This window comes from Glandiceps talaboti, chromosome 8 (assembly GCF_964340395.1).
Source record: "Glandiceps talaboti chromosome 8, keGlaTala1.1, whole genome shotgun sequence".
NCBI classification, from domain to species: Eukaryota; Metazoa; Hemichordata; class Enteropneusta; family Spengelidae; genus Glandiceps; species Glandiceps talaboti.
In genome coordinates, this window is record NC_135556.1 from 20,545,978 (window position 1) to 20,558,664 (window position 12,687).

General features: G+C 36.9%; 1 protein-coding gene across 2 annotated transcripts; it reads right to left on the bottom strand.

The window, feature by feature from the left end:
- Positions 1 to 2,169: 2,169 nt before the first annotated feature.
- On the bottom strand, positions 2,170 to 12,655 carry LOC144438872 (NFX1-type zinc finger-containing protein 1-like). Of its 2 annotated transcripts, XR_013481087.1 has the most exons (5): positions 12,489 to 12,655; positions 10,458 to 10,546; positions 8,509 to 10,066; positions 2,946 to 8,147; positions 2,170 to 2,845 (listed from the first exon to the last, which is right to left on the bottom strand). XR_013481087.1 is itself a non-coding variant. In XM_078128078.1 (4 exons), the coding sequence occupies exons 3-4, from the start codon at positions 10,037 to 10,039 to the stop codon at positions 4,141 to 4,143; spliced, it is 5,538 nt and encodes a 1,845-aa protein (XP_077984204.1). In that variant the 5' UTR covers positions 10,040 to 10,066; positions 10,458 to 10,546; positions 12,489 to 12,655; the 3' UTR covers positions 2,170 to 4,140. The 2 variants fall into 2 exon arrangements, 1 of the variants encoding a protein (XP_077984204.1); XM_078128078.1 differs by having other exon boundaries at positions 2,170 to 8,147.
- Between the last annotated feature and the right edge of the window lie 32 nt (positions 12,656 to 12,687).

The window sequence follows — 12,687 nt, forward strand, 5'->3', positions numbered from 1 at the left end:
AACTGTAACCACATTTTACTTGTAACAGGGCAGTTGTTATAACTGTACTAACTACAGTAACTATAGTCTGAAAGTAATTAACAAGAAAGTATCAATCAACCAAAATACTGTCAATCAATCTCTTTGTTTCAAATCAAAACATATAACGATTGGCTGTTACTAATCAATCGAAATGCATAATTGAAGAAAACCATATAAATACATTGACATATCTTATTCATGTTACTTGTTTTTCAAATCGCAATGACCATATTTGCATATTCCAGGTATTACGTATATACGGTGATGGTAGTCATATTGTTATTTTAATTTTATATGTATGCATGAGGTTTTTCGCTGACAATGTCAGATATTATGATTTATACAAACTCAGCGTATTCGGTGTTTATATTATATCCCATTATTAACGTCAAATGGTTAACCATAGGCTCTCCACCACCACTGGGTGGAGGGTTAACACGAAATTTCAATATTATGACGACTCTTTTCACTTTCATGACCCGCCGCCATCTTGTAGACTGAAGATTGAGGCTTACATGGTCTTCTTGTCAACAAATTGAGATTAATGACTGAACCGGGCATAAAAAATGTACCTTATTTAGCAGTAAGAGAGGAGTAATGTTCAACACTTGAAAACTTCTGTTCAGCTATTAAAAGTGTATATACTTCGAATTCCTCAGTACATTTCACCTCTGTGTTCATAATATCTTTGGGCCAATATAATAATCATATATTTGCATAAAATACTCCCTTCGGCAATTTAAAATTAATCTATTGAATGTTCATATTCCACTATACTTGGACGTCGCCAATGAATTGCCACGTTTGTCAACTTACCGCCGCTGATAATTCATGAGAAGTATATTCTTAGCGTTACCCCCCCCCCCCCCCCCACTCACTCACCCTTTTTTCATGCGCAGACTGAAAGGTTCGCCGTTTATGGCGCTTCATTTGACCTAAAAGAGAAAGAGTGATTCAAGGAATGTACTTTCTGATCTTTCAGTCTTGGAATTTCAAGCTAACGATAGAATATACATATTCCTAGACCAATGTTTGACTGATTCAACTCTTGCAAGTGCGCACCTTAATATTCCATAAGTTACAATTTACATTAGTATACGACTGTTTCCGTTCTGTAAAATCTTTTTAACTAATTTAAAATTAAACCTAATTATTTAATCAACACATTTTTCGACTCGGTTATTTAGAGATTGTCTCTCATCACGGAAAGAGGTATCAAGAATCATAAGAGGAACAGTGCATAGAAAGAGTTGAGTTTACCGTCTCGATCGTGCATACAATTCTTACCATTTCTTAATCAGCTTGTACTTCATTCATAAAAAGAGAGCTGTTAACGGAGGAGACAATGTTTTGCCTCAGACAATGCACTCTTGTAATATAATAACATGGGCTTGGAACTATTTTTTTGTATGTTCGGATTTCCGAATTTGAACAAAATTTGGTAAAAGCCGAGTATTTACTATTGTAAATGTGAGTGTGACGACCACTTTTCACGATATGCCACACTATTCAAAAGTGACCCAATAATATATATTCTGCTTCAAAATTGACAACTATGTACGTAGGTATTGAAAAAAATTTTCTATGTGAAATTACTAGCATGCCAAATGTATAATGCGGAAATTTGACTGCCATTAAAGTTTTAACAGCATACTTACGTTTGACACATTGACCTATTGTTCAGAACCCTTGTTGACCTAACGCATGAGTCTAATAGATTGACGTCATAGTTGCCTGGTAGTTTGTATCGACCACAATGTCTGCTTAATGATGGTTTGTATGCCCGGATATAAATGACTTCCTAAATGATTTCCGTTATTCTTCGTTCTCATTTCTCAAACGGTGACTCACGGTCAGGTATCTTGTTATTGTCGCTACTCTCTTCTTTACGCCAAGTGTTGTAGTGAATACTCAGCTAACTCTATACACTGTATTCAAGTTACTCTCGTAACGGATCACACGAGCACACAGGAATAGTGCTAGCGGCTATCAGGCTCGATTAGTTTTCTCAAAACTAGTTTTCTAGTCACAACTTTAAATCGCTTTCATTTTTGGATGTTAATGTTTGCTTGTTATTTGTATATTTATCTCTTTTGTGTGAAATGAATTTCAATTCAAATAGCACAACAAACAGAGATTTATGGTTCGCCAGTTACCTCTCCGATGGAGATGGTTGCTCTTTTTCCTTCTAATTCTGGCCTTTATTGCAAATCTCTTACTTTAAGAAAGTGTTTACATTTCTATTATTAAATAATGATGTCATAATATCTTCTATGTGATTGGATGTAGGTAAAGGATGACGTCATCGGTGATGATTAACTTAAACTGAAATCGTCAGCGAAATTCTAACTTATCGTAAGCACTACGACCATATGATCTCATCAATCTATTCTTTGACAAAGCAGTGAGATTATTATAATTACACTCTGTTACTCAACAGATCACAGTATAAAGTCAATGCCTAGTTTTCCATGTCATTCAACCAATAAGAGCCAGGGTAAAACTATTAATCTGACAGCTCAATTTCAGAAGTGAATTTAATATATTTTTAGACAAGGGCACGAAATTGTCGAAATAATAAAATATTGGTCTCTGACATTTTCCCCTCCGTCGGGAGAAGTTGCCTCCGGCAACTAATTATGAGAAAATGGAAAGCGATGACATAATGGGTATGACAAAATCAAATTTCTTTCTGTCAGCCCACAACTAAACTAAGAACAAGATAAAAGAAATATGAAATTATGGTGAGATATCAAGAAATATTACGAACAAAGTGGTATAACATATACAGACTATATAGAAAGATAATGAAACTGTCGAAAACCTTTGAATTCGTTCACCGATGTCATGACATCATTCTTATAAAGTGTTAACCTTTGAATTTGTTCACCGATGTCATGACATCATTCTTATAAAGTGTTAACCTTTGAATTCGTTCACCGATGTCATGACATCATTCTTATAAAGTGTTAACCTTTGAATTTGTTCACCGATGTCATGACATATAAAGTGTTTCACGAAAACTTGCAACTGTCTGAATAAACTCGCAATAAAATAATTGATAATAAGAAAAACTGATACTGATATTGATCTCAAATAAACTACTCTCAAATCAAAGTGAAAAAATCTATCCAATATTAAAACGAATATCGAAGACAGGTGGAGTCATAGTTTCTTACGGATTATATGAACATATTTCTCGAAGGAAATTTAAAAACAAAAGTTGATGATGTTTCAGGTTTCAAGTTCAACTCTCTGGATTAGTACAACATTCAGTAATTTGTTAGGTAATGTTTGTTAACTCGTGCCAAGTAGTGGGACAAACTGTTTACAAATGATCGAAACTAGTAAATATATAACAATTTATCTGTACACTGAAATATGTTAGTTTTAACGAAATATGCCTGAATTCTAATGATTCGGATCTTAATTCCATCAGATTTGAATCGATTATTTGTTACTTGCAGTTTTTTAAAAAAACAAAACAAAACAAGGATATGACGAATAAGTTGCCAAAAATAACATATTCATCATTTTGTTTGGTATAGGCCCTGGTGTCTTCATTTTCGATGGATCGTTGCGACCGCAAGATGATAATTCAGAAAAAACACTTATATCATACCAATTTGCAATGAAATGTTAGTAGTAGAATTTCTGTTCGTAGTTAATTTGGGGGGAATGTAAGTTAATCTATCTCAATGTATTTAGTATGTTGAGAAGCTTAGTGCCACTTTTTCCAAATATAGGGTATTATTATTATGAGTCTTGGTGAAATCTGGCGTAATTGATAGGCTGTGTCAAAGAAAACAGTATTATATGGTAAACATGTAACGAGTTATCTTTATAGTTAAACGTTTGTGGGAGATTATACTGATTTCTGTTCGACATATCTTTTTGTAAGTTGATCATTGTTCATTACGTCAATTTTAATCTCCATTTATTCGATCGACGAACGGCATGGTAAGACGCCATACTTTTCATTGTCCTTACAAGTCATGTGAATGTTCCTAGCTATCTACTAGTCCAAATAGATGTTTCACATACAATTACTATATGCATTCTTCGTTAACCATGGCAAAGCCCGATATTCTGTCGTCGAAGTCAGATCTATGTCACTAGTTAGATATTGTCATCTGAAAAGAGCTTGTGCAACTTTTTGTCAATTGAATGACCTTGACTTTCACTTTGACTTTCATATGACTTCTGTGTAGTGCCCTTGTCATTGTAGTTGGGACAAAGCGGGCACACTTTTCTTGTTCCTTCTTTTATCAACTTGTATTCAGGACATATGTGTTCATTTCCACATTTCCACCATGTACCAGATACATCATCTGTTGATTCGAGAATCTGGAAACTCCTCCCAGATATTTCATCCTTCACTTCACCAATGTACTCCAAAGAGAGATTGTCTATCTGGCTTTGGACTTCAATGTGTCTCCCGGGAAAACTTGCTGTTGTTGTCAGTTCCCAGACGATGTCAACAAGCTTTTCACGAAGTTCTACAACTTCATCTGATATACAGCAGATCAACTCAGCTTGAACAGCAGGTATTGAGGAAGACCTTTTCATCATTTGCTCTCTTGATTTCCTACAGGCTTTATCATCAATTACTTCCAGTTGCAAGAGTAGACGCAGGTTATGACATTCTTCTGAAATGCAGATCATATCAGCAGGAGTAACATTTTTCTTCTGCACTCTTTCCATTATAGCATCAAGGGATCCTCTTGCTTCACTCAGAGCATCTTTGCAAATATGTGAGTGTGAGTAGGTGCTTCTGCCTTCAACAGCTTTCTTCAAACCCTTTACACATTTGAAAGCATTTAAATGATTCATTCTGTGTGCCATGTCATGAGGAAGAAGAGGCATCTGTATAACTTCCTTTAAGTGTTTAAGAAACCACCATTCACCTTTGCTCTTGATATGGTTTTCCAGCTGCAATTTCTTGATTTCATCCAACATAGTCAAGCGATAACCTCCTGTGATTCGCATAGCACCCATCATCTTGCTTTTCACCATGTTCATTTCTAACATGATTTTCTTAGTAATCTTACCATACCTTCGACAATTCCTAATTGGAATGGCACAGTCGGGCAGCGGACATAGAACGTGTTGCAAACGTTTTGGTTCCAATGTATAATCCATGTGGGATGCCATGTAATCATCTAGAACGCCAACCTCACATACATGTCCACAATCTTCTAATTTCACAAACTGGATACTGTGTTTTGATGCGATGGACGTCATAATCTCTGATTTTTGGTCTTCCTTCAAATTGCATGCGCAAATACAAGACTCACCACAAAAACCAATACACATGTGATTGCATCTTGGTAATCTCTTAAGGCACGGCTGATTGCATGGTGACCGATCACAAACTTGGCCACACTTTCGTGTGCATAGCTTATGAGGACACTGCCAGATACATGGCCTGTTGCATGGTACACATGGTCTGTCACACAGTTTGTTGCAGCGCCATTTGTGATGCTTGCAATACTGTTCACATTTTTTGGAACAAGGCAGGCATTCTAAACTGCAATCTCTTTCACATGTATGGACACAGAGAAGAAGTTTTTCACATCTTTCTGTACAAGGCTGATGTTTCTTTCGACATTTAGAACATGTTCCCGGACATTGATGTCCACAATGCAGGAAAACCTGACATCGGTGAGGGCATGCAAATTCAGATTTTGGAATATAGCATTCTCTATTTTCTGTATGTCCACAGTCTAGAGTCTCAGTCACAAGCTGTGTACACTTTAGTTCGTCATTATCCTTTTTGCAACAGACAACAGTGTGTTCATGTCCACATGGAAGTGACACCTGGCATGGATATTTGCAGAGTACTGTTTTTACATCTTGATAACATGGAACACGTTGTTTATGTTCACATTTTGGGATTACCTTATCAACAATTCCTTCACATTTACGCACACATATCTCTCCACATCGTTTTGAACATTTATGACCTTCATCACAAATGACTTTCGAACAGGGGTGCTGACAAGATGGGAGTAGATGCGCTCTATCTAATGGATGACAGGGACGACCACACATATGACCACAAGGCAACTTTTCTTCACATTGCTTACCACAACCCCCTAATGGTACACGGTCGAAGTCCCGTGAGTTCATTACAGTGGTGACTGAGTCTTCATGACACTGACATACAAGAGGGAGACCTGGTCCAATGACCTTATATTTTCTTGCATATCCTTGTATCTGGCTCCAAGCATCACTGTTTAAGGAAAGAATTTCAAAGTTACCAATGCAATAGAATCCCATTTTTGCACGGGACAGGGCAACGCATATTCTATTTTCCACCTTGAGGAAACCAATCTGTTCTTCTTCGTTGCTTCGTACCAAAGATAAGAGAATGATGTCATTTTCTTCACCTTGGAAATTATCGATTGATGCAATTCGGACACCTTCAAAGTCGCCTTTTGGCATCATATTGTGTTGAATCAAATGCAGTTGTCCACTGTAGGCAGCAAGAACAGTTATTTGTTTTGGTGTGTAACCTTGTTGTATCAGGTATCTGCACAGATCCACAATAAAGGACGCTTCATGTTCATTAGCATGAGTTGTTGTCTCCTTATCACTGCGTTCCTCTGGGACTCGATGGTCAACAAAAAATACATCATGCTTGAGGCCTTTGATATTTGGATAGTTGGTGACCATTTCAGCATTCTGTAATTGTGGGTAAATGTGACTAATGTACTGGGATATTTCAGGCCTCATGCGATGCTGATGTGATAGTCTCTTATAAGGAAGTCCTCTCCGAACAAACCTTTCAAAAAGAGAAACATCAAGGTTGAAATCCTTTGCCAATTTGTGAACTGTTGGAGTTGGTCGCAGCTGTTGGTGATCACCAATGAGTATGAGATGTTGGCATTCATCAGTCAGAGCTGTTATAACATGCGCTTCAAAGATCTCTGCTGCTTCTTCCACCACCATAACCTTTGGTTTTATTTCCTGCAGAAGAGAATGGTACTTAGCAGCACCAGTGGTGGTCATGCCTATAACCTTTGCACTTTGGAGGATGGCTCTGTCTTCTTGTTTTAGTATCTCCTGATGGCTTCTAAATGCACTACGGTACTCTTCATCTAACTTAGCTTTCTTTCTCATGTAATAATCAGTATATTCTTTAATCCAATACCTGTACAGCATCCATCGGTCTCTCCCTTGTTGTACGTCCCAGACATCTTTTACATTCACTGCATCTTTCTTACTCATACATTCTGTTGATTGAATTTCCTTTGCAAGGTTGTGCTGAAAATCTTGCCATCTACTGTCAGAATGTTGACTACTTCTGATTATAGATTTTTTAGGAAGAACATGGCGTCTTACTTCATCATAGTGTAAGTGAATCTGTTCTTCCTCCCTGTCATCATTTCTCTCATTAAGCTGAAAGGAGTCGCCTTCTTCAATTTCTCGTAATTCATGTGCTCTGACATCATCTTCCACTTGAACCATATCACCTCTCATAGTTCCAGAATGGGTATCAGCTGAATCATCTTCACTATCAGTTGCAGGTTCTTCTTGATTCATATCATATGAACTACAAGTATCATGAAAACCTTCAATAACATCAATGTCTGACATGTTTAACAGGTTCCCCTTGACGACATCTGACCTTCTAACCATGAGCCATTGGCAAAGAATAGATCCTTGACCAGTTGATAACCACGTTTGCAGCAGGCTAGTGTAATGGCTTTTCTCCATAAACTCTCTTAATGCATTTTCATCCAATATATTGAAGATGGGCAAGCACAAGATGGCACCTACATCTTCTATCTCTCTGGCAAGTTTTCTGAGGTTTTGTTGATTTTTCACACGGAGCCCATATACATTGAGGGGAACATCTTTGTTGTGTCGAATTCTGTCTCGTATGTTTTTCAATCGAAATTGGAACAAGCGTTGGCTATTGCACCTTCCTCCAATACGAATAATACCATCCTGTAGAAAATCCAACAATCCTTCAAGAAATTGGTCCAATGCATGGTTGGTGTAACAAATCACCAGAATTGGTGAAGGGTCATTTTCACCAATAACCCAAAGGTTACTATTACTCAATACAGTCTGTATTACTTTCAGTCCAACGAAGGTTTTGCCAGTTCCTGGTGGTCCTGAATAATAAAAAACACCCACAGATTGTTTTAAAGAGAATATTACATAATTTGCTTCCGTAATATATCTTGTCACTAAATATCAATTTTCTTCAGAGCCAAAACTGTTAAGTGTATGATTGAATAACGTCAAAATGTATAGATATACCACTGCAGGCATAGAATTCTGAGATTAATTATCATGTGAGGACATCCTTAACACTCCATTTTAGCATTCCATATACATTATATTCATGAGTCTCAACTCTATGTACAGTACACCATTAATGAGGTCTTTCCAGCTTCCCTATTGGTTTGCAATTTCCAAACTCTTCATAGAGTTGTCTAAAACGGGTATTAAGTTATGCTTTAGAACACATACCTTGTATCACAGCTATTTCACTTCTGAGAGCATGTCTGATGGCGATTGACTGAGAGTCATCACATCCAATATCTTCTGCCTTAGGCCAATGAGCGTCATCAAAGATATTGATATTATGTACTTCATCTGTGGGTTTGTCAGTATATAACTTGGATAGGTCATATGGAAGTCCGGAATTTGCTGTGTCTTGCAGGTATGCTGGAGGTCCGACTGACATCTCTGGATGAGGACTGAGAATGTAATTCAAGAATGGCATGTCATCAACTTTAAGTTCTTGGAGTCTCTTCAGTACGTGACGATACGATTCGAAGTAGGCACTTGTTTCAACCATTTGCAGTGGTACATCATTTGGGATGTTTCTGGCCAGGCCTTCTTGTGTCTCCCCTTCCAACAGTATTTCAAACAGGCCTTCATTCAGTAGTTTCACATCTCTCTGGTATATTGTACCAAGAACCAAGTGTTGACCAAACCCATCCATTGATAAACACACCAAGGAACCTTGCAATAACCGTCTACTGGTCTCCCAGTGGATTCGTTTATATCCTTTTGGGTTGAACCAAACTGTGTAAACAATGCCACTGTCTGTGCCAGCAGTATTGAGAATGAAGATGTTGTGATAGATGTTCACACCTCGTTTGTGCCTTTGCTTCTTTCGCCGACTTTGTAACTCTGGGCTTTCTATCATCATGTTAACGGCTTCACGGAGAGGTAGCATGAAATCTTGATGTAGCAATCGAAAATGAATATCTAGGTATTCGTTCGCATCTGAATAATTGTCATATAATCTGTTTTCTCTTACAAATGCGAAATCTTCATTTGTCAGGGTTTCAGGGGTTGGGATTATTAGAATGAGTCGGAAATCGTTTGGTGGAGGCTTATCAGAGTTCGAATCATCTTCACCACATCTACTCATCCTTTCCATAATCTGGTCTCTTCGTTCTTTTAAATTTTTCACAGACTGAATAATTTCTGCATCTTCAATTATGTTCTTTCCTGTCAAACAATTGACAGTCGCATCTATATCTTCGATTGGAATGTCCACACCATTCAACCGCTCCAAGATCTCACGGCATAATTGTATGATATTTCTCACTACCTTTGGATATTTGTCCGTCTGTTCTACGCTGCGTTCTGATCGCATTTTGACAAGGAGGACTCTTAGATTTTGCTTCCAGAAATTTGTATTCTTGATCGAACTCAAAAGGTTCACTAGGTTTTCGACCATCGTATGCGTTTCGCACACAGACGATAATACTTCTATAGCAAGAATTAGTACGTCGATTTCTCTGATACTATCCGAGTCAAGAAGTTTTAGAAGACCATCCTTTACTCGTAATAGTTCACATAATCTGTCAGAAGAACTTTGCATATGGCGGACTTTTTGCAGCTGACGATACCCAACTCTAACCAGTTGTGCTCGTGTAGTCCGGTTGTCAACCCCTCCTGTTCTTGATCCCTGCCCTGGCTGACGACCCCTCCCTCGAATGGGGCGTTGCCCCCTGCCACTTAGGCATTGCTGCATGGTGTCCATAATTCCTCAAATCATTTCGTAATATATCTAGAGAACATGTAAGAAAATATGATTACATTAAAATATATATGTGTTTGAGGGAGTATTTAATTGCTGTTCACCAATATGATGAGTGTGTAAGAGATATAATTTCACACACCTTTATAGTGGCCAATTAACTTCTTATGGGAATTTAAGTTGCAGCTGCATACCAGTAGTACAACTGAGTATATAATTACAGCAAGTGACCAAATATCAAAGGGTTCATCAAACAGATGACACTTTGAAGTTTCCAAGGATACTCCAGAAGGATGTAATTTCCAATTGTCAATTATGACAAAATGTGTCTTGGGTAATGATTGCAAACAAGTCTTAATAAAGTGCAACTACACTTATAAACTACTTTATTGAGTGATATATTATTTCAAGAATGCATTACCTTGGATAATGTATTCCTTCAATTAATCAGCAGTAGGTCAGTAACAGTTGGTGTTAAGAGATAACTTGTGATAGCCAATTATGGATATTCTACAGATCAAGACACATAGTAAACAACAATCAGGTTGTCTCATAGCAAAACTTAGCAATAATAACAGACAGTAGGAATAAAAATAGCACAAACTCACAAAAAAGATCAATTTGCTCTCGTCAAATATACCTAATACTGTTTAGGGATTGCTATGAGATAACAATAACATTATAATGATAGTTTTCTTGTTGTTTTTTATTTTGCATGAGTATAATTAGGTAGAGTACTGGAGTATACATTAAGTAGAGTATTAGTCTAAGAGATCTATTATGTCATGTGATGAGCATTGTGTATCTGCCTCATTCAAATCTCAAATGACAAAGGTCATCAAAGAGACGGGAAAAGAACTAGGAGTTACTCGAATGTATAACTTACCTATCAACAATTTTGGTGAAGATGTAAATTAAAATCAAACAAAATGGTAACTTGTCCAAGTAGTTGAAATTTGTTTAACTCTACTGACTTCGAGTGTTTAGTTGGGGAATGTGATACAACATAAGTTTTTAATCAAAGAGAAAGAGTGCGATTTTTTCAAAAGGTACAATGTGTTCACCATACCGTGACAACAATAACATCTTTGTCAATGTTTGAAATGCCTTTACCCTTCTTAAGTTAATTGTACAAATGGGAATACAAGCCTAGTAGTCTAGTTTCACCTCCAGAAAAAGTTGCTGGAAAATGGTCTTTTATGCATTTCTGTGTATAAGCTGGAAGTCAATTTTTCTAGAGTAATTCAAAGATGCTGAATTCAAACACATGCTTTCCTAACGAAATGTAGAGATCTCACCCCTCACATTTGCACAGATTTGACTTATTTGACAAACGTTAAATAGAAAGAAATCTTTTAGAGTCAAACTACCTTTTAAAAACCTTCAAATGCCTTTTCCTACTTTTAATGAGCAGAACGCTTAGATACCTTTATCGAGCAATGTGTCATGGGAAAACTCAATACAAAGCTAATGGATTTATAATAGTCATTTAAAACCTCAGTTGTCGCTTTCATTTCATGCTGAAATTATACCAAAAGACACACACACACACACACACACACACACACACACATACACACACAAGTCAACAATATATCATATATACACATATATATATATATATATATATATATATATATATATACACACATATATATATATATATATATATATATATTATATAGTACACACACACACACACGTCTGCACGCAGAGCGGAGTATATGTTGAGGGTAGAAGAAAATCAAGTAGGGTTTTTTGTCTCTACAAGCCTGTTTCGTGAGTAAATCACTCGTCAGGAGATGCTGATGTACTGAATATACCTCGTATAAATCGATTTAAAACCTTACCTGATTTTCTTCTACCCTCAACACACACACACACACACACACACACACACACACACACACACACACACACATATATATATATATATATATATATATATATAACCATGTTCGTTTGTGTGCGTGTGTATGTGTGTTTGTGTGTTTGTGTGTGTGTGGATGTATGAGTGTATGTGGGTAGGTGTGTAAAGTTGACCGCTAAAATTGCACTTTAGTCATTGCTTTATATGTGTGCAACTATACTAATATAATCAAGTATATCAAATTTAGGAATGGATAATGGAATATTCCTTGGCCATAGAAATTCAGAACGTAACCACAAATCCTTGATATACTGACAAATGCAAACGCTTTCATTTCATTTTCTAAGAATTGAATGTTGGCAAAACAGCAACTGCGCATGCACAGACGCGGATAGCGAAATGCTATTTCGCATTCGCCGTATATTGAATACACTGGGTGTTTAGCTTGATCAATCAAAACCGCGTTTTCGTATAAATGCATACAAACATTGAATCAATAGTTCGTAAATGGTAATGTATCTGACTAATGATTAGTCGAAATGACCACTTGAATCATATACGTCAATGACGTCATGTACTCACTGTTCACTAGTATTATCCAGGAGCCCGTTGGGACTAATTTTTATATCCAGGGTGTCTGAAGCCTGAAAACACTTGGAAATATTCACATCCCAGTCGCAGGATTCATAAACATTCCTACAAATTTCCAATACAGTCTTAGCTCATTGCTTATGAAATGTCTCACGCCATCGCCGTCCTGATCAGCAATACAGCATCAAAT

Bases quoted from the DNA above. Each gene is read 5' to 3' on its own strand.
- LOC144438872 (XM_078128078.1), bottom strand. From the start codon at position 10,039: ATGGACACCATGCAGCAATGCCTAAGTGGCAGGGGGCAACGCCCCATT. The intron at 8,148-8,508 runs GTATGTGTTCTA...TTTATTATTCAG, and splicing joins TGAAATAGCTGTGATACAAG to GACCACCAGGAACTGGCAAA.